Source organism: Cydia pomonella, chromosome 1, assembly GCF_033807575.1.
Source record: "Cydia pomonella isolate Wapato2018A chromosome 1, ilCydPomo1, whole genome shotgun sequence".
Lineage (NCBI taxonomy): Eukaryota > Metazoa > Arthropoda > Insecta > Lepidoptera > Tortricidae > Cydia > Cydia pomonella.
In genome coordinates, this window is record NC_084703.1 from 11,741,906 (window position 1) to 11,765,120 (window position 23,215).

Sequence of the window (23,215 nt, forward strand, 5' to 3'; positions counted from 1 at the left end):
AGTGGTCCAAAACAAATCAAGAAAAATAATTTAGACCCTCAGGTAATTCCATAAAATTAATAAAGTAACATACAAGGTGTAAAAATAGTGGGGATCCGTTTAAGGGTATATTCGGTATCGAGTTCTGATTAGGAAAAGTAGAAGAACTTTTTTCTTGACGGGAAAAAAATGACCTTTGTATGGAGGGTTGGCTGACTTGCACGGACTGTCCCATAGAAAAAAAAACTTTCTTTTTTCTCGACAAATTCTTTTTTACTTTTTCCTAATCAGAACACGGTACTGAATATGCCCTTAAACGGATCCCCACTATTCTTGTTACACCTTGTATAAGATTTAAGTCAGGGGCACGCCAGCACTAAGCGATCTCGTTGTAAATTTAGGATTCATTAAAATATAATGAATGTATTTAAAATATACTAATTATATTTCTCACCGAAGGAAGATATTAATGACGCCAGAACCGGAACCACGATAATCCAGAATGTATCGCTTTGATCCATCCAGCACCTGGAAAATAGCAATCGTATAATGCCTTGTTACAACTTGGTCAGGTTGTAATTGCTAATATTTGTTTGTGTTACTTATTTAGAACGCTGGGCCGAACTATCTGAACAAATCGCAGTGGAAACGTGCTGGACCCATAACCTAAAGAATAACACTTCGTGGGTACTTTTTCAGACAACTAAAATAAAACAAAAACGTTTAGAAAATAGAACCTTTTTTTTCATAAAGCTTGAGAATGAGTCTGCCTGTGGGATAGACAGCACAAATAATAAATAACAGTATTTCATATCAATTACCCTGCATTAGTTATACTATTAATCTTACTTAGATTTTTATATGTCGGAAAAGTTTAATAGGTAATGTTTTTTTGTTAATATTAATACATTACTATAGAGACCGGGATACGAAGGGTTGCAGGCCAAGTAGATATAGAGACCGGATAGGGATACGCGGCCGGCAACCCCGTTTCCCGCTGAGATTTGTCTAATACGATTCTCAAACTTGCAATAAAATAAAATAAAATATACTGTAGTCGATTAGTTTTATTCATAGGTTTACGCAGCTAAAATAATTACGAATCTACTAATATTTCATGGTTGAATACCAAGATGTTGAGTGACAATTTGACGTTTAAAACCAAAAGAAGGTTGCTTTACAGGCCACAGGCACAGGGCACAGGTGCGTAAGGCTTACGAAACTCCTTTACATATCATCTTCCCTCATCGCACCGGATACGTCGTATTTCCGGACACAATTTGAAGTAAGTCATGTTAACATTTCATTGCAAATTTGAGAAAAAATATTTTCTATTTCATTAGTACTAATAGTTCTATTCACGTCAATTGTTTACTATACTTACAATAAAAGATTGCCTGTTATCACAGCCTTACAATTATACTTATGGAAGTATACCCAACATATATTAATAAAGAATTACTTAGTAAAGTTATAGACAACCATATTACAGACTGGTTACACAAAAATACTTCAACAAAAAAGTAAGAGTGGCAGGTGAACAATCGTTTCTGCGAATCATTCTGTAACTGAAGAGAGTATTTTATCTTTGCGGCCATTGTTTTCTTAATGCCCTTAAAAACAAAGAACAGTAGGAATACTACGCCGTGAAAGCGGTCTTTTTACACCGTTAATATTTCATTAAACTTCCATGTTTTTTTATTCAATGATATATAGATCAACATAATATGAATGAGAAACCACAGGCGACATTATCAATTATTAAAGTGTGTAGCCATAAACGTATTGTATATACTATATACGTCAACCTAATTGACGACTGGGGTTGTATACCCCTCTCTCACTCTTGCGCGGCTGCGGCAAGTTTTACAACCCCGGTGGGAAGTTTGTTTCACAGATACTAGCATGTAGGTAGTTACAACAGAGTACGGCCGAGTCGGCCTGAATAGGTGGCTCATACGTACTTCGTATTTTATACTAAGTTATTAAAATGGCTTTTTATATCATATCTACAAGTACAGGCCTTGGGTCGCGCTGTCCGAGCCGAATCGGTACAAGTTACAGTTACCCGCTGTTATCACAACGACACGACGTACATACATTTTTTAAGTTGGCGTTCAATGTTCATCACATCACAGAAAACCGTAGCAAAGACAGAAATGAAAACTGGCTGAAACTGGCTCAGACTCAACCAAATTTATTTCAATGTTGTCCATGATATTAAAGGCTCCGTGGATTCAGGTTCTTCTTTCACTCTCATTGGGCGTAAGCGAGACGGTTCGGCATTGCGTGCCCGCGATCATGGATTATATAAGGTTTTTGATTTGGTATTTTTAGTAAGTTTAACAAAAAAGTAATCGATAGGTTCGATTAAAAATAAATTTTAGAAGCAAACTGACACTTTTTGCAAAAATTGTTACTAATTTTTATGGTGCGTTTTAGACCCTTGTTCGTGATTTTTTTTCTAGCAAACGAAAGTCTCGAAATTAGGTTCCGAATCGCTTAAGTAACTAGAGAAAGGCCTCAAGATTGCTATTCATATTTTTTGCCAAACGTATTATGATCTAAAAAAGCGCCACGATTCAAAAACTTTGCTGGCTGAACCCACTGCACCTTAATTCACCGGATATCCATTCGGCGAACGGAATTTGCACTTCCAGCCACTGTTATAATTATCTTTTAATTAATTTAACTCTAGATGAAACTATGAATTGACGTCCTGCCCTGGAGCGTTAAAAACAATTCATCATTAAATTTCATTTTTAATTCGCAATCAATCAAGCCACGCCACGCGTACGGATTTAATCGATCACTCGCAATCGCAACAGACTGGTCGGAGAACTAAATCCCGTAATTCTCTAGAAACTGTAGTCGTGTGTTGCCCACAGAACACGCGCGTTACGTGCTTATAATTAGTGGAGTCAGTATAAAGTTTAAGTTATATTAAATGCAGATCCAAATTTCTCTACGTGGGTGAATTCTATATTATCATGTTGAACCGGACAGAGCGCCTACTACGAACATTGAAGTTGATCAAACGTAATTTAGGTTATAAGTAATAAAGTAATCAATAAAAGTATTATGTGTCATTCCTACAACAGTGCAATTACGTCAACGCTCGGAAATAAGCGTAAGAGTTCCGAGGTCTCGCGACAAGACTGTGGATGCAATAGGGTTGTCACCACAATTAAAAAGTTGTTAATTAAGATTTTTTATTTATTTAATAGCTATTGAAACGATTCAATACTTCCAGGAAGGTCCTTAGTTTTCTTCCAACCTGTATATCTATGCAAAACTGTAGCTCAATCGGAAATCGGGAAGTTGATCAAATTTAAACAATATTACATACATACTAACAGGGCAAGTTAAATAAAAGCTTGTAAAAAAAAACTCGTTGTTATTAGCTTGGCAGCAGCTTATACATTCGCTCTAGCATAGATGTATCATGAAACGGTCCGAACGGTTCGGGGTCTGAGGAAGTGGGAAGGCGTGCGCTGCGGTTGGGTATCAGTAGCGGGGTTGTGGAGAGAGGGGGGTGGAGATAGGGGTCAAGCGTAGATTTTACTTTTTCAGACAGTTGCCATAGGTCTCAGCAGCAATTCAGCTGCAGAGACTTATCGTACATCTTATAATACTCATGATGTCATTCCTAAATTAAAAGCTTAAATGCTGTATAGCGTTTTTATTTACATACGGGATGTTTTTTCAAACTCACATTGCGAGGTGAATATATCGTAGGTATCTTCATACGTACGTACATTCGCACCGCATTGTACGTCTTTTTACTAAGAAGAGAAGACTGACTCAATTATTTCCTAAAATATTAACTTTATTGAAAACTGGTTACTTGGGTTAAAGCGAAAAAATAAAATAAAACCTTTTAGATGGGAAGTATTTTTTTTATACTTTTTATTTTACCATTCTGTGGCCATGCATGATTTGTTTCCATACCAAATTGCAGCTATCTGGCAAAAATTATCACGGAGCAAATCCGCGGACAGGCGGACATGCCGAAACTAAAAGCCAACCAATACCAATTTTTTGTACTTTTGATTATATTTTTAATTTCGGGGTTGGTATTATATATTATATATATTTATGAATACATCATATACATCATAGTACAACTTGGTAAGATTTATATATTCACCTCGTAGAAATGGACAAGGGTTGAAAAAATATCTTATATAGCATTTCAACCCGAGAAGGTATGCACGCGGAACATGCACAAAAGAGCTCGTTAATTACGGTTAATATAAAAGCTTGTAAAAGCGCCCATAGTTCTCATCGGCGTCCATTTTTCTTCTTCACCCATTTCCCGAGGCGACAGCGCGCAATTAAAGGAACCAGTATCCATTAATATCCATTCGGGCGAACAACAACAAAAAATAAATATTTACATTTGTGCATTTTTTAAAGAGCGATGGTATCCTTCTCATCTTAGCTGTTTCCGGTTACATCCTAAAAGCTTAAGCAAACTTCTGTGAAATTATGACGTTTACTTAACACTTGCAAAGTCTGTGCTAGCTTAGTCTGACTCTAACCCAATGCCAAGAATCGGCGCAAGCATTAGGTTTTACTCTGAGTTTCCAACTCGTCGGGGATATGTAAGTCTTAATGATATTTTATGTGTAAGTGGGGTATGGGACATAGATTTTTAGGTAAGTACTTTAATTTAGTAACTTTACTTCGTTTTCAGTTATTTTTTGTAAATATTATGAGATTTATGTTGGCATCAAAATGCCTTATTGTGTATTAGGTACCCAACTGTTTAAGTAAGAAAAAACCTGATTCCCGGCAGAATTGGGTACTTGACACATGTTGAATATTATAAAAAAAATTAGTTAAATGGATAGAAAATGAGCCATCCATTATAAAAAAGTGGAATTCAAAATATTATATTGAGATTGTAAAAAAATACAAGGCTCCAAAGTCTTCAAAAAAACTTTTTGTCTTTCAAAAATAGATAAAAACATGGTACCATACGATTCCATACATTTTATTGAAAAATAAATTGTATGACAACTATACACATAAACGCAATATTTCAGAGTTAAAATGGCAATTTCCTTGATCTTCCATACATTTAGGACAGACTTACATGATGTGACGTCACATCACATTATCATTTTGTTAGAGGCGTTTCAATCGTCGAATGCGGGCGTCAGACTTTAACTCTCATTTCTGATCTTTGTGTTGCTTAAATGTCATGAGTCCCATATAGACATTTGATCCTCAGGAAAATCAAGATCGTTTGACATTATTTACAAAAAACTGTCAATTAGCCAATTTTCATTTTAACAGCCGCAGCCTAGGAATGCCACGCAACCACCAAGGAAAACTTATACATATTTAAAGTAAAAGAAAAACGCTTGGAATAAACGCGTCAACCAAATGCAATTAAAGGTATATTGGACAGTCTCAAGAGGATTTTATTTCCGTGACCTGTCGCTATTATCCTATCCAAGAAATACTGGACACGTTTCTTTATGTTATTTACCGACAGGTTCATATAAGTATGTACATTCAACCAATTTGAATCCTAGGCCACTACAGAATCTTGTCGCTTTAACTACTCTGTACGTGACATGCATCAATCAATAAGCACTGTCGTAGAAGTCATTATGACATGGTTCTATAGTGGCCTAGGAATCAAATTGGTTGACCGTACAAGATCTCAATTATAAGGAAAACCAATATCGACTATTAGCTTAATTAAAACCTCTTATGCTGCTAATTGCTGTTATAGGTACAAACTCCTTAAAAACAAATAAACCAGCGTCTACTCGTAATGATGTATGTATATTATCCTAACAACAACACCCTTAAGCGGGGCTAACGCGAAATTGTAGTATTTAACGCTAAGAAAACTATATAGAATTTTTATACGTATCAAGGAAAAATGCAATGAATTAATTTTTTAAGGAGTAGTAGTAGACTATATTTATCATAATCAGCGTGTAAATAGTAATTATAATTTCTTACGAAATATTATTTTCTCAAAATTTACTTTTAGGTTTTATTGTGTGATGCACACAGGCCTTATTAATCGAATTTTTATACGACTAATTCATAAGAAGTACATAAGATATTATTATTTGTACTGGATAGTTGTTAGCTTTTAATTATATCAGTACCTGGGCGACCGAGCTTTGCTCGGTTATAACTATTTATTGTGATATGGTGGTGTATAGGTATAGGTGATAATCTTAACTACATTTTTGTACTAAATTAAACTTGTCTAAAACAATAAAAATTAACAAATTATATATAAATTGAACATATAAAAAAAAACAAAAGTTGTTCACCGGGCGAGATTCGAACCCGTAACACTCGTTTAGCAGTCCGCGTCTTAACCCGCTGGACTAGACGGACAGTGGCCGGCAACACGAAATTAGCGGCCATATTCTGCGTTGAAAGAAAAACGCATGAAAAATCGAAAACACGCGTTTTACCAAACATAAGACTAATCTAGATCGATTGTTTACCCCCAAAAACCCCCATGTACCAAATTTCAGCAAAATCGTTAGAGCCGTTTCCGAGATCCCGGAAATATATATATAGTACCTGGGAGATCGAGCTTTGTTCGGTTATAACTATTTATTGTAATATGGTGGTGTATAGGTGATAATCTACATAAACTTAACTTAAAAAGTAAAATGTGAACTGACAATTATTATTATATACGTAATCAGTATAGGTAAATGTTAGACATATTTATGAGAAATATATATATTGTTATCTCAAACATTAACTACATTTTTTTACTAAATGAAACTTGTCTAAAACAATAAAAATTAAAAAATTATATATAAACTTGAACATATAAAAAAACAAAAGTTAGTCACCGGGCGAGATTCGAACCCGTATCACTCGTTTAGCAGTCCGCGTCTTAACCCGCTGGACCAAACGGACAGTGGCCGGCAACACGAAATTAGCGACCATATTCTGCGTCAAAAGAAAAACGCATGAAAACTCGAAAACACGCGTTTTTCCAAACATAAGACTAATCTAGATAGATTGTATACCCCCAAAAACCCCCATATACCAAATTTCAGCGAAAACGTTAGAGCATATACAAGAATTACTCGTTTAAAGGTATAAGATTCTATATGTTTCTTTAATAACCAAAACGGTTACATTGCTGTAAGTAAATTATTTTTCAGGTAGGCCTTATTAAACTATATGCCATATTACCTCAATAAGACGTCATTTTCACGTCATCCGCACTAAAAATTGGACCCCTGATCATAACATACCATAGCAGCATACCATACATACCATAGCAATATAATTTAAATATATAAAATAGCTAGTGATATAGACAAGGAATATGAAATTATTTAGAAGTAGAGAAAGTTATTATGCCGGGCAAAGTTGAAGGCACCAGACCGCAGGGCCCTCCCCCTACTAGGCGGTGTGCTCAAATTACTGCACATATGCAATTAAAACTGCACGAGACCATGCGCTTGGCGAAGAATAGAAGCCTATGGAGGAATCTGGTCTTCAATAGAAGGACATGATGCCACGCTCCTCAGCATTAAGATACCGACAGAAGAAGAAAAAGAAATCACAACTAGGTAGATACATATTTTAACAAGAAAACTCTGATAGTTGCCACTATTAGTAATATGGATTTAATATTGTATAATGCTATTAATTTAAATCAATGATAATAGTTTTAAGTACCTTCATAAATGAAAATAAAAAGAAATGAAAATGATTTATTGGTACACAATAGGTTTTAACTAGAACTAAAACAAGACAAATACTTGTGCCAGAAGGCTCCGCTTAATAGGTACTTTAAGTTTTAAACTAATTTAAATTTTAATACATATTACCATGCAATTTGACATGCGAGTGTGTATGTGTTGTTTGCGTGCGTGTGCATGTGTGTTTGTGTATGTGTGTGAGAGTGAGTGTGTTGGCGTGTGATATTTGTTTTTAACTTTTTAATTTAATTGCAAGATGGATTCAATTTCTATATATGTTAACATTTTTAGCCATTCAGTAACTATTTTTTTACAGTGTTTTTTTAGTTGTTGTGAGTAGATATCGAGTTGATCGTTTATGTAGATTAGCAGCTTGATGATGAGATTGTCTTTTGGCAAATTTAGTTTGTTGGAGGCACTTGTGCAGCTTTGCGCTTTCTCCTACGAGTTACACTATTAGTATTGTACTTTATTGTCGTGTAATAAATAGGTATAAGTACATAACATTAGCATTGATACCTCGGACAACTACAGCAAAAGCTAATTAAATTACATATTAATTTATTCTCATTGTCGTATCCGTCATCGGCTACGTAGTAATTAGTCTGCTGAAAATTTAAAATAATTAAGCTAACTACTTATGCGCTCGTATCCGACGACCGAACGACGACGCCTGCCTCGACTCGTAATGTTATTAAAGATTAGATTTGACAAACCTGCGCGTCATCGTGGATAACACGAACTTTATGGAGTTGGAGGTATATAAAAACTCGTATTGCAGTAGTATTATGCAAAACCATCTGTTCAAATTACACAGCATGTTGACTTACCGATCTGTTGCGCCGGGTGTGAGGTACCGTGCTGTCGCGTACGCTGCCACAATCACCAGCGACAGCCCCCAGCCGAGCGCCACGAATCCGCGCATCGCCACCTCGTCCTTTATGAATACCTGTTGGCCATTTCCATTCACACACGTAAATTACAAGCTTAAGGACAAACTGTTTACTTTTTAAGCTTCTGACGACTGACGTCCTACACGTAGTAGGTACATATGCTCCAATTAACTTTCATTCTGACTGATAAGTTTTGACTCTTTGTCAACAGAGTTAAATGGAAAGGGGAGGAAGTCACGAAACCGCTTTTCTTTACAAACGTAGTCCTGATTGTCCTCTCTGGATATTAACATTATTGAAACAATTTGAATGGTATATTTCACATCACCTCACCTTCTGGGATTGAGCAAACTCGAATTACACGTATTTAGGACCAAATTAAGGTGTTAAAACGATATAAAGCTTGCTGGAATTTAATTCCTCAAAACACTTTTATTGGATCTAATTGGATTGGCCTAGAAGCAATTTTCAAGTTAGTTCTTGTACAAAAATTTGTAAAACACTTATTGATGAGTTTTGTTCGTGAAGTTTGTAGTTTTTATATCGAGTGAAAGTTGTTTTATCAGGTTTCGGATCGACGAAGTTACTGATGAATGGCCTCAAGATTGCTATTTATATTTTATGGAAACCTTATTATGATCTAAATAAGCACTATACAATTTTTCAACAAGTCTGGTGGCCCACTACACCTTAATGTTCATATTAATTAATTTTCCTGGTTCACCGTGGGTTGTAATACCCCGACTGACTTAAGATATTGCGAGCAAATAATTATATTACTCTAATTATTCTTATCGCCCACCATACAAAATATATTAATCAATTTCTTTTCTGGAGGTAATAAATCAATTTCTTATTATTTTCGACTCTCTCTTAAGCCGCAGTACAGGTTCAGCACACGCCAGACTATTACCAGCAGTTTCTAGGGACTCCGGACAGAATGACACTAATTCCGTGGAAGATGGGACGGTTGCTGGCATCGGGCGCTTCTTGTGTAGACACCCTAGCCCCGTCTCATCTCCACGGCACATCTGCTAAAGTCGGCGCGGCGGCACAAGCGGCCGAAAAATTTAAAATGACCAAATATAGGGGTCTTGGCGCCGAATACAATTTCATACCTTTTGGCGTCGAGACTCTTGGCCCGTGGGGTCCAAGTGCCCTTAAGCTCATTAAGGAACTTTCAAAACGGTTAGAAAAGGTCACCCGCGACCGCAGAGCTGGCAGCTTCCTCGCTCAAAGAATTAGTCTTGCAATACAGCGAGAAAATGCTGCCAGCATCTACAACACAAACAAGGGGATATTTTTTTGTATTTTATTTTAAGTTTAGTATTATATATTTTTAGATTTAGGTCTAAGTTTTATAGTTTAGTTATATAATTGAATTTGTATTTCTTATTATGTACTCTAACTGACATAGATTGTGCTTCGATAATAACTGACATCGACTAGCGCATGTTTACGTAGGTATCGTATTGATTACTATACGTATAAAGAGTATATTTAGAGGTCGCATGTTTTGTTAAATTGAATCAACACATACAGGGTGTAAACGTCAAAAGTTTACAGGCGGTTCTTCCAGAAATATAAAATATGTATATCAAAAAACGTTTAATTAATAACGTAAGTAACTAAGTACTTTACCCGTTATTACACAGTAACTTATTTTTAATAAAGTTACAAATGTCCAATTATATTATATTTATATGTCGGGCTTTGTTTTAACAATTTTGACAATGAAGAGCGCTCGTCAATTTAGACAACAATGGTGTCACTTAGAGCAACTGTAAAGAAAAAAAAATTATTACTTCCTTAAGGAATGCTTAAGCGCTCAGTTGTAGGGCACGGCAAACGTATTTCGTTGATCATATGTGTTTAACGCTGCGTTTTCCACACAAATCAGCCGCGCGCATTATAAAAAATAATATATTTTTGCTTGATATCTGAATATTATATCGGCGGGATTATTGCATGTGAACACATTGTTATTCAAATCGCACGATTACACCATGTATATCTTGTATAATAAGCGTTTTGACTTTGGTTACTGGCTGAACGTCTATGAAATACATATAACGTATGTATTTATGTGTATATACACAATCAGATGAGAATGTAATCCAAGATTAAAAATCATGGATGAACGAATCGACGACAACGAACAACAAATTAAAATTGTATGGACGAACTCGACTGTAATGTAACTCCTCATTCAACGTTTTAGCAAACAACTCGCGGGTAAATAGATTTACATATGTTCTTTGTGCCCTTACTCATCAGTTCGTGTTGAGAGCCTCGTTTTCTCTACAACTCAAGTTTATGAAAGTAAGAGAAGAATGTGGGCACAATATTATTTGAATGGAATCAGGAAGGAATCAGGTACTTTGGGATAGTTCAGATAATGCATATAGGATGTAACGAAAATAGTGGGGGTCCGTTTAAGGGAGATTCGGTATCGTGAAGGATTTTTGACGCAATAAATTTTGGCATTTGTATGGAGGGTTGACCGACTTGGACGACCTGCCCCTTAGAAAAATAAATCATTTTTTTCGCGTCAAAAAATTGTTTCTTCTACTTTTTCCTAATCAAAACACGATACAAAATATGTCCTTAATCGCATCCCCACTATTTTTGTTACACCTTGTATACCAGCACGGCTACCATCACGAGCTTGACATTGACCTGACACCGACATATTCGCTAGCGTGTGCGTAACTTTCTATGCATCTCGCTCCTTGTGGTATATTAGTCCGAGTGACATACATAGAAAGTAAATAACGCAGAATTATTTGCGAAATATGTCAGTTTCAAACTCGTGATAGCCGTTCTATTTATATTCTGAAGTCATTAAAAACATACTCTTGGAAACCAGTGGTAAGTCAAAGTGAACTTTTATAGGAATTCCCTCGGCATACTCTTACGGAATTTTCCCAAAGCATCTTAATACCTATTGACACAAAATCCGATACATATAACATATGTATTAGGTATACGTACCACAACTAGAGCGATGTGCAAATGTAAGCCTTCGCAAAACATCCATAAGTAGCTCGTCACCATAAAGTAATTTGTGACTATGTGGAGAACTTGACACCATTCCTACGAGAAAAACATTTTTAAGCGAGAGAATGTCGAAAAAATCGAACTAAAATTTATCCCCAAAATGATTTAAAAAAATCTGTCTACTCTACGTGATTTTACAGTAATTACAAAATTAAGGTGCCCACAACCCGCCAATGGTGATACCCTAGTTTCGGGTACCTTTCTATGTGCTGTATATGATCCTACCAATTATTGATAAACTTCATAATAATAAAGGTATAGTAGGTGTATTAAATTTGCACATCCATTGACATAATTATATCGTTCCTTAATTAAAGTTAAACATTAGAAAATAGGTAAATGTCTTTCAAGAAAAAGTTAGGCTCGAGTCTACACCATGGATGGCAGGTAAAGTGGGGAGGCGGCGTAATAGGTTTCAGGTTAGTTTTTGTTCATGTCATCTCGGATATGGGTAAATATGGTATCAATTCATTCAGTATAATGTCTTGAACACAAATATATGAGATGACAAGCGCGAGAACGGTGGGGGTAGTTCCTGTGATGTCATAATAAAGTCGGCCGTACAAACTTTTTTCTTTTTACATACTATGTGTGGCACCACATGAAAGTACTTTATGAGCAGATCAAATATATAAAACATAATGTAGTTTTTTCATTATTTGGTCTAACAAATTAATAGAAACCGTTCAAAAATATCACAATCCAGAGTTGACTTTGAACTGCTCTAAACTGAAAATGAGTGAATGGATTATTCCTCATATCATACCAAATGACTGTGAATATCTTTTATATAATGTCTAAAAGTAACTAACCAGATATATCAATAAATAAAAAAGTATATCGAGTTGATAAACAGTATAATTGTCATTGTGGTATGTATATATATCTATTTATTTGGCACGTCCGACAGCCCAAACGGCTGGTCTCTTTTTTAAATATGAGCGGTTGATTTCTTCAGAATTGTTGTAGTGACATAGGTTATATAAATTTTGAAAATGGCGCCCGCAAATGTTTCTTAATATAGCAATATGGGTACTAAACGAAAGTTAGTGAAAATACCATTTCCAAATATATGTTAACAATGGGTTTTTTGTTTTTTTTTTGCAGTTTCATGCAACCAATTATACCTTTTTCAACTTGATATACTTTTTAATAGCGATTAAAAAACTCGCAAGTTCGAGTAAAAATAGCACATTATTACTGCTGATTTCTACTTACCTCATTGTTCCGGACCACGTCGACTTCGTTGACCACAGTCTTGTACCAAACGACCCACAGGATGTTGTTTAAAGCGAAGGACGTGAACAAGTGCATGTGGATACGTATTCTGGTGCACCGAAGTGACCTAAAATGTGCCTCCAATTGGTCTATAATACGCCGGAATAAACATAAACATTTTACGGCATAATAAAATTATGAGGGATTACGTTTACCCCATTTTTGAATGATCACTTTCAGTACTTTAAGAACAAATTAAATTACGTTCTATGAAAATATTTTAATATGTGTCATTTCAAGTAGACACACTACTGTTTAAAGTATCAACCAAAATAAATGTCATATATAAAGGAAAAAAATAATTCGTATATGACATTTATTTCACAATTAAAAAAAAGAATTGCTAGGATGTTGCTGTCATCCATGTAACATTTCGCAAAAAGGATCAAATTAAAGTACCAGTTACAAAATTTGCAACTGTTAATATTTAACGTCAACATGACGTGATCCAGCGGCTGTAGCACGGTCGCATTTTTATCACTTGTCACTATGCCTGTCATTTTCGCCCTTACATACTTGTTAGAACGTGACAGGCATAGTGAGAAGTGATAAAAAAACGTCCGTACTACAGCTGCTGATATGGTAAATAGATATAGTGGCGAGCACTGGCAAGTAACACTTATATATTGAAGTTTTCTTTATTCTGCAAAGATTAAACCTCTAGGAAAGCTTGTCTTAAAATCGATTAAATATCATCAACAGGCATTGACAAAGAAAACAAAGTGATCTTAATGACCCAGAATATACTTAGTTTAAATGGCATACTTGGACCTTTAGCTACGTATTACTTGTAGTATTGAAAGGAAAGGAAAAATACGTGGTTAAAGTTGGTCAGGTTATGGTCATTGATTGAAATGAAAATCTTTATTTTCAGGCAACTATGGGCCCATAGATAAATACTTACCTTAAAACTAGCATACATATTATAAATTATATCTTAAAAACTAAAACACACACTATGGCTGCGATTAATGACAACACATATAGTTATAAGTATACAAGACATACATATCATAAATAGTATTATGAAAGTGAGATAGGAAGAAAAAACCGTACAAGTGCGAGTTGGACTCAGCCACTGAGGGTTCCGTACAAATTTAGCTTATTTTTAATATTATTATTTTCAAATTTAGTTTTCAGATTTTTCCCTATACTAGTGTAAGACGATATTACTCGCCATATGTCATAGTACTAGGTCAACGGGAAGTACCCTATAAATTTTGATTCCTATGAGTGTCGAAATATAGGTTTTCTTCGGCGTTAACGTCAGTATCTCAGAATTAATTTTAATTTTTATACAGCTGCAAGGAACTGTAGACCTGAGTATATATTTAAATTTCAACTCGATATATAAATTCATAATAAATAAATAAATATTATAGGACATTATAGGGTTCCGTTTTTTCCTTTTGAGGTACGAAACCCTAAAAAGAGAAACAGGCTTGCAGCGTTTCTCTCTCTCTCTCTCTCTTTTAAGTAATAGTTAGGTTTCATCAAAAACCTCACCTTACTCTTTTTGTGTACCTAATTATAAGGTGACCAGAGACAAAATAGGCACTAGATAGTAATCAAATAAGCAATAATTGAAAGTATCAATGAATTACCTACAAGCAAACATTCTATGTCGAATAAAAAATAAGCGTTTTAACGTTAATTACACATAAATGCTTCTGAATACTTAGGACCGATGAATACGCTTAAAACAAGCGATGCACAATATACTCAAGTAAATTTATAATAATAAAATTACGTACACAACTTCAAAGAGACTAACTGAAATGGTTTCTGAGAGCGGGCAAGCGAGCTATATTCAGCTAATTGTAAGAAAGCCCTATGTGTTACGAATTCCTTTGCTTATACTCCCCTATAAATTAGGTACCGTGGTCGCATACGGTATCGCCTTTCCTTTGCAAAGAAAATGCGTTAACAAAATCCAATATGGAACCGCAAAGCGAAGGAAAACAATTTGTAATAAGTAAAGTATATGAGCATCACAAGTAACGAAGTGTGGTCACACTTCGTTACTGGTAATGTGAACAGTAATTAAATATTTATAAAATGGTTACTACTTAAGTAAATGGATATTTCCATAGATTATTAGAACCAATTTTAAGTGGTATGTAAGTGATAGTTTTGTTTGAAGGGTCATAGAGGCAAAGATAAAAAGTTGTAGCAAAAATGACCAAGGGGTTGTCACCAATCGATTTTTCTATGTACAGTAGGGTTCAAAAGTGCATGGACAAGTTTTGAATGAAACATTCATAAATTGTCCATGCAAATTTGAACCAGAAAGTACCTATCAGATTAGTATAAAAGTGCAAACTTATGCCTTTCGTGGGTGCACATATTGGTTGGCTTACCGGAAATAGAAGAAGATCATTAGCGAGAGTATGAGTGCGGCGACGGAGAGCGAGTAGCCGGCCACGTACACGTCGTTGACGATGCTCCGGAACTGTGAACACACTCGTCACGTGAAATGGCTGCTTACTCTAATAAAATAAATAACATTATTACTGTAGTAGAAATATATCGCTAATAAAGTGTTTAACTATTAATAAGTATTTTGTCTAGGAAAAAGTTTAATTGTACTGTAAATTTGCCTAAATAAATACAATAAATTATTTTCTTGACCAAATTCGCTAATATTCATTTTGGGATATAATTATAGTTATATAATTCATTGAATAAAAAAAACTACCAGTTTAAAAATGAGTATATTTATACGAAAGCCCGTTTTCAGCCTACCGTTGTCGTAGCGCAAAGGTGAGGAGATAACACATTCACACGTTCTGGGAAGAAACGAGCGAGATGCCCGCTTATTCTTTATACGTAAAGTACGTATTAAAATGATGGCATTCGCAAGAATCCTACTTATCAATAAGCAGCTTGTGATGGGTTTGACTCATATCGTGGGAAATAGCAACGAATGTCTTTACTATCGTGCTTTTTGTGTGCATTATATGTATACGTTATAGCTTTGCGTCTTTCCATTTCTCATTCTTACTTGATCATGAAAGTTATTTTTAAAGAAAAAAAAAACAACAGACGCGTCTAGTCTGTCTCAAGACAATACTAAAACGTGTCATTTCAATTTTCGTCCCCTAGTAATTCATCATCCTAAGACAAATTAGGTTGAAGTTTTTATTGGTAACTGTCAAAGGCGAAATATCAGCGCTAATCGTTTACATTGTAACAATTATTATTATTATTTGTTAGGTCTTGATTTTAATGGTAGTCGTTCGTTACTTTATCAATTTTATCATTAATCTTTTATTGGCTTGGTGTTTACTTATTAACTTACGAGTTGGCTGGAACAGAATAAGTTAATAGTAAGCGCGTTGCCCATTTTGTTTACCGGGAAAACCCGACGAGAAAATGAATAATTCTGTACCAGGGAGATAACGCTGTAAGCAAATGTTTTTACAATTTAGGCCTTGGAATTTTGTTATGCATTTTACTCCGTAAATATGAAAAACGAACCCACTTTTAGGGTTCCCCACATGTGTGCAAGCTGTACATAATTATATTGTGTATTGGGCATTATCGTCGATTGTGTCATACGTCACAAATACTTTATATGTATATTTAGGAGTTAAGAAATTGTCGGCCACTATAACAGATGATAAAAGTGCGACCGCTACTATAACACCGGCAACACAGGTTATTTGGCCAGCCATTGATACCGCCTCGTAACAAATATTGCTATAAACATTATTTTTATCCCAAAATTAATTCCCTAAAGGGGTGGAACGGGGGATAAACGTTTATGTAGGTAAATTTGAGATAGGAAAGGGATAGTATATAGGTTCTATATAGACGCAAGAAATAATTAATAGATTAAAAGAATAGGTACTTACATCTAAGTCTTCCAGGTCGACACAAGTATTGTAATTCGTCCACGGTTTTTTATCTTCTGGACGCATGTACCATGTCCCATTTTCCGTGCATCTATTACAAAAACGAGATTTGAGTAATGAGGTTGAATTCCCTAATGGGCTTATACTACCGTATTTAATGGAGATAATGAATATGAATGAATATAGCGGCATTATAAAAGTATCTATATAATCTAATCTAAATGTAGGTAAGCTTGAACACGCTTAAAGGAGAGATAGTCGATTTTGGTCCCCACCGCATATATTATGCAAACTATTATATATATTACGTATTTTATTACGGAAATAAACCTAATATTAGGTGTATATGCAACAGCGGCGGTATCATGGTTCCATTTTTATCACTTGTCACTATGCCCGTCACTTTCGCACTTACATACTTGTTAGAACGTGACAAGTATCGTGACAAATGATAAAGAGCCGACCATATTAGCCCTACAGAAATTAAAAATACACAATAAAAAGATATTGTGTTGTTTATTTCCGTAATTTAATATATTTATTTACACAAGTTTTGCCATCGTCAATATCTTTATAGCATTGACATAAGGCTGAACTCTACCTAAGCTGTAAGGTTTTTAGGGGGATTATAATCTCTCTGTAGGTACTAAACTTTATGGTGCGTAGACAAGTCTGTATTACCTATTCTAGTTTGACACTAACTGCCATAATGTATGTGTTGTGTGTAGCGTATATTGGCGTTATTCATAAACGCGTTACTGGCCTGAATCAGCTATGAATCGTTTGTCTTTATCTGTCATTTTGACTTAAGTATTTGTAAGAAAGGGATAAAACATAATTAAACTAAATCAGGCCCGTAAAGTTTTATGAATATGTGTTTAAAAGTTTGTTTCGAGTATCATTTTTTCAATGCAGGATTTTCCAAGACTCCGGTTTTTTTTTATTTTATGATTCTGTTTTTACCATCATAATCTAGAGATTATGACGATTAATAAGACGTTCGTTTCAATCCAATACGTTCCAGTGTGTTCTGGGCCCAAGTGGCGTAACTAAATCGACGGTATCCTTTGCCATGATTGCTGTAGTTTTTTTTTTGTGTACGAGAAATAAATAATAACATAATAGTTGTCAATTCTGTAAATAACGAGCTTTAAACAATGAAAAAGCGAAATCACTTTGCATAAAACGTTTTCAAAATTCGACTAGACTAAAGAAACTGTATTGCAAAAATGTTAATACATCAACAATTGATTCGTTTTTGTTTTCGAAATGTTGCGGATGAATATAACAAATAAATCAAAATAACAAAAAAATAGAAATTTGGAACATAAAGTACATAGGTGACGACTGGCCGCCTAGTGGGTAGTGACCCTGCCTATGAAAGCGATGGTCCCGGGTTCAAATTCTGGTAAGGGCATTTATTCGTGGGATGAGCACAAAAATCTGTTCCTGAATCATGGATGTCTTCTATGTAATTAAGTATTTATATATTATATATATCGTTGTCTAAGTACCTTCAACACAAGCCTTATTGAGCTGACTGTGGGACTTAGTTGATTTGTGTTATAATATAATGTCCCATATTATTTATTTATTTATTTATCAAGACCGAAATTTATATTTTGTTATCTTATAAAAATTGTGTTACATAATATTGCGACATTTGTACATTTACAAATATCGCAATGTTATATAACACAATTTTATTTATTATGAAATTATAAACAATTTTATAAGCCCAAATTTGGGCTTATTCACGCTTAAGGTAGTGGCCATATTTGTTATTTGGAACGAGTATACACCTTGCTTGTGAGATTTGTATTCTTAAATCGTAAGATTAATATAAATAAAAAACATGAATCACGCACGCTGAAAAATTTTCATAATTTTTTGGTTCTGTTCATAGTCGTTTTCTTATTTCTTTTTTTTAGCAGTGGTTAAAGGTGTAGAATACAAATGTATGCTGTGCTACAAATACACATATCCTCAACAATAATGGACATTCAAAGGACGACGCCTAATAAAAAAGACGCACTTAAACTCGTTTTATTGTGTCCTTGCCGTCTTGGGATGAGATATGTCTATCTCAACATGTTTTACGGTCCTCAAGTAAGGCTAAAAAGATATACGATTAACTGCCGTACCGAAGTCGACCGTGAAGCTCTAACAAAACACAATCTAAGATATCAATAAGTTCGTTCGAGTAAGTACTTAATCCCACCAGAAACATTGTCATATAAAATGTTGCCAAGATGAGACAAGAGAGCTCGCACTGTCAATTAGATACATCGAAAAAAGAAACGTGTCCACCTCACCTCTAACTTTTGAACCATGGGTCCAATAAATATGAAAAAAATCATGAAACAGAAGCTTAACAAATACTTTCAATGAAAACTATAGCGAATATTCTCTTCTTAGTAAAAGGACGTACAGAGCGCTGCGAAGGTACTAATAGCCATTCCATTAATAATAGCCCCCATTTGGCCTGTTTTAACTGAATGGTAACTACGAAAGTCGAAACCCACACATTGAGCATTGCCCGACATGCTCTTGGCCGATATTTACGATGACCTTTGTGAGGTATTGGAGTCTAAACTAGGTTAGACCTGTAATGATGTTACCGTGGTGGTGACAAGGGTAAAGTTAAAAGTAAGTATTAAAAAAAAACGTTTTAAGAAAGTAGGGTAATGTGCACTTTTATAGACCGTATTCTTACTTTGAGCAATGATTTCTATATTACTCAAGAGTTACGTTTGCCAGATATTCTGTTTGTGAAAACCTAGAGAAATTATATAGCGGATGTTTGCAATTCATTTCATCGTAAATAAAATCGAACAAGCTTCGTTCAGTTTAAATTTTAAACGTTAACACCATTTAATTCAATGTAATCATTCAAATAATAATTTTAAAATATTTTCTTGGAAGTTTATAATAATGTTTCTATCTTACATATTCATATTTTTTGTATGACTTGCTCAACAGTCTTCAAGTAGGTATATTAAGTACCAGAGTATGGTTTTTTAAACGATAATATTTGTGTTGAATTATTGTTACTGTAGTAAAATGATTATGCAAATTTAGCATTTATACAATTTCAAAAGTACTTACCTCTTAAATACGTAGCGTCGGGGGTCGAAACCGATGACAAATTCTGGACAGCGTTGTTTTGCGATTGCCGACGCCGGTGTCGGGTCCCAGCAGGCAAATCCGTCAAACATCGCCGGACACCAGGGACCCTCATCTAATAGTCAATCAATTTCATGTTTAAAATTATACGACAATTTAAGGATGACTCAAGCTAGTACGGTACAGCCCGGGTCCAATCGGCGTCACGTGATCACCCATCATATATACCGAAGTGTCCCGTGAGCCCGTGACCGTTCTAGCGTGTGTCCTCCTTTAGTTTGTACACAGAGTCACTTATAATAGGCGGTCCACACACTCGCTCTGTGTGGACCCGCCTAATAACATAAAAAATAAGCCTAGTGGAGGTCGATTAAATACTTATATTTCCAAGCTTTATTTTTAACAACATAATGCTATCTTCATTACAGACTTCGTTCGGACAGTTTGAGCACAGGATGGTGTTATGCGAATTATGGTGTGATGGACGGGATGGTGTTATGGAACCGGTGGCGGTGAAATGGTCATTGGAACCATTGCAGCCTATAAAAACATGTTAGATTGGCAAAAAAAAAATGCACGTAATGTTATAAACAAATAAAAATATACTCGTAGTAGTCTTAGTATAAGTATGTTTACTCATGTAAGTGAATTGTAATATTCTTATGAGTAATAAAGATTCTTTAAATCTAAATCCCAATGTCGATCACATGCTTGTTCTCGAACTGAACACTTAACTGTACTGATAGATGTTGTTGTCAATTATGCAACGTAATTTAATTTAACAATGTAGGTTAGATAGGGATATCGTAATTATATTTCTGGAGCGCGCATTTCAGTTCCGGGTCGCCTGGGACCAGGCACTCGTGTCTTTGCAGACATCGACAGGTCTCATTTGGTCTGGGTACAGATTTCCATTACTATGGAAATTGTTAAATCGATTGACAGCGAGGACTGAGAAAGTAATTTACATATTATTTGTGTACACCCAAAAAAAAAAGAAAACAATAAATGTAAGAGTTTAAAAGCAAAAAAATATCAAAATGTTTTCTATTGTTCATATAATGGTTTTCTGCTTTTATACATCCTTTAGTATAGGCTACTCAAATTAGATCCAAAAAAAGCGTTTTGAGGAATTAATTCCCAGCAAACTGGAAATTGTTTTAATACCTTCATTTGGTCCTAAATGCGTGTAATCTGAGTTTGCGCAATCGCAGGAGGATTCCCAGCTTGCTGGGAATAACTTCGTCGGAAAATCTAATTTGATTGGCCTACTTTGTTGTTTGTTGTTTATTGAAATAAAATAAAACCGGTCCACGAGATTCGCCCTTGGACGGTTACAAATGTAACGATGGTGTACATTTTAATTTCTAATTTCCTTAGGTTACTTTCCATTTTTTTCCTCACCCTTGAGATTTATTGGCACAACATGGTGATATGGAGCGATTGTAGAATGAGATGGGACAACGTGTCGCAGATATGTCGGAAGCGAAGTTGTTTAAAGGGCTGTCCGCACTCATGCACAAAACCGGGCGCGAAGCAGAGAACGCGAAGTGTGGCGTCGATTTCGCCCATTGTTCCCCGTTTTTGTCGGTTTTTGGTCCTGCGTCAAAGGAGGTGCGAAGTGCGAACTCGGCGTCAATCTCGCGATAAGTTCGGTCCGCGAAATCGCGCCGTGATTCACGTCCATAGTCTGGAGGGGGAACTAAAAACATGACCGCCGGTTTTTTTTTGATATACGCGGATATCAACCGATTACAATATTTTTGTAGAAAGTTTTGAATAAATAATATATGTATACTAATTTAAAGTCTCACGATTTTTATTTATTATAATAGCAGTATATAAGAAAATGTAAATTAGAGGAAAACTATAACTTTAGATCAATAATATTGGATATTTTTATATAATTCTTCTGCATTACTTGAAATTGTTTCAAAATTAACTGTAACCTTTACTTAAATAATATTGCAAGTAAAAAAAAACTTCATGAAAATCGGCTTTTTTACTAACTTGCGGAAATTCTTATAAAAACGTAAAACCCTCCGAAATAAATACAATTGTGTACTATAATTGTAATTTAGTATCTAGTTTGTGATTTTTATTTTAAGACCTAATTTTACTGTTTTTAGGGTTCCGTAGCCAAATGGCAAACAGAAAAAAAAACAATAAATTTTGGGGGTTCCCCATACTTAGAACTGAAACTTAAATTTTTTTTTCATCAAACCCATACGTGTGGGTTATCCATGGATATTTTTTTCTAAACTGAATAGTTTGCGCGAGAGACACTTCCAAAGTGGTAAAATGTGTCCCCCCCCCTGTAACTTCTAAAATAACAGAATGATAAAACTAAAAAAATATATGATATACCTTACCATGCACACATCCACCGAAAATTGGTTTGAAGGAGATCTAGTAAGTAGTTTTTTTTTAATATGTTATAAATGGTACGGAACCCTTCATCCGCCGCCTTTTTATTATATTACTTGCTGAATAAAAAATAGATAATATTTATGTGAAAAATAATTATATTTATATCGTCAAATTTTAAATTTGTTTGAATCAATAATGTGAAAATAAGTTATTTGTTTAAATATATGTTGAAATCTACTCATCACATGTATGGATAAGTACGAGGGAAATTCACGATAACTATACGTATGTGACGTTCCACGGAAAAGGTACCTTATGGCGGCTGGCGTTTACGCTGTTATTCACCACGCTCATATACGAATACGCTGCTACGCGTCGTAAACGCCAACAGCCATAAGGTACTTTTACCCATGGGACGTCACAAATGACATCATTTGAAAGTCATTTTGATGTCAGTGTACGAATTGGCCTGTAAACATTTTATTACAAAGTGAAAGTTAAATTCAACAATAACACGCCGTAGGCATGATATTTTTTTTTGCTGTCACTGACCTTGATTAATCTTCGTTGTCGAAGTAAATATCGTACTATGATTGACATTTCCAAAATAGCACTCTTCTACGAGTTTCGTAATCCACTGTAGTTTCGGATCCCCGCTGTCGATTGTTCGATTTGAATCTTGCATTTTCAGTTTTTGGACATTGTAGTGATTGTCCGATGCGGGACTGTTCAGTTGCTCACGCCACCGCCGGCTGTCACATCTGTAACAAAAGATTATGATAACTTGTTATCGCGGTTCAGTCAAATGTTTTCAGTAAACATTGGTACCAACCAACTTATGATATGTATATATTTATAGCTGTTCATTCATAAAAATACGCTGATATGAATCGTGTGACACATACGATGTAGCTGTGCTGTATGCCTCACAGCAAGTGTC

General features: G+C 35.0%; 1 protein-coding gene across 1 annotated transcript in view; it reads right to left on the reverse strand.

Moving 5' to 3' along the window:
* Window positions 1–23,215, reverse strand: part of LOC133534821 (calcitonin gene-related peptide type 1 receptor-like) — a 69,257-nt gene that overhangs the window by 23,976 nt on the left and 22,066 nt on the right. The window contains exons 2-9 of the mRNA XM_061874113.1: window positions 22,828–23,036; window positions 19,888–20,020; window positions 16,780–16,870; window positions 15,283–15,374; window positions 12,863–12,989; window positions 11,579–11,680; window positions 8,522–8,640; window positions 434–507 (exon numbers count right to left, since the gene is read on the reverse strand). Of these exons, the coding sequence (XP_061730097.1) occupies window positions 434–507; window positions 8,522–8,640; window positions 11,579–11,680; window positions 12,863–12,989; window positions 15,283–15,374; window positions 16,780–16,870; window positions 19,888–20,020; window positions 22,828–22,960 (871 nt within the window). The 5' untranslated portion in view covers window positions 22,961–23,036. The remainder of the gene's footprint in view (window positions 1–433; window positions 508–8,521; window positions 8,641–11,578; window positions 11,681–12,862; window positions 12,990–15,282; window positions 15,375–16,779; window positions 16,871–19,887; window positions 20,021–22,827; window positions 23,037–23,215) is intronic.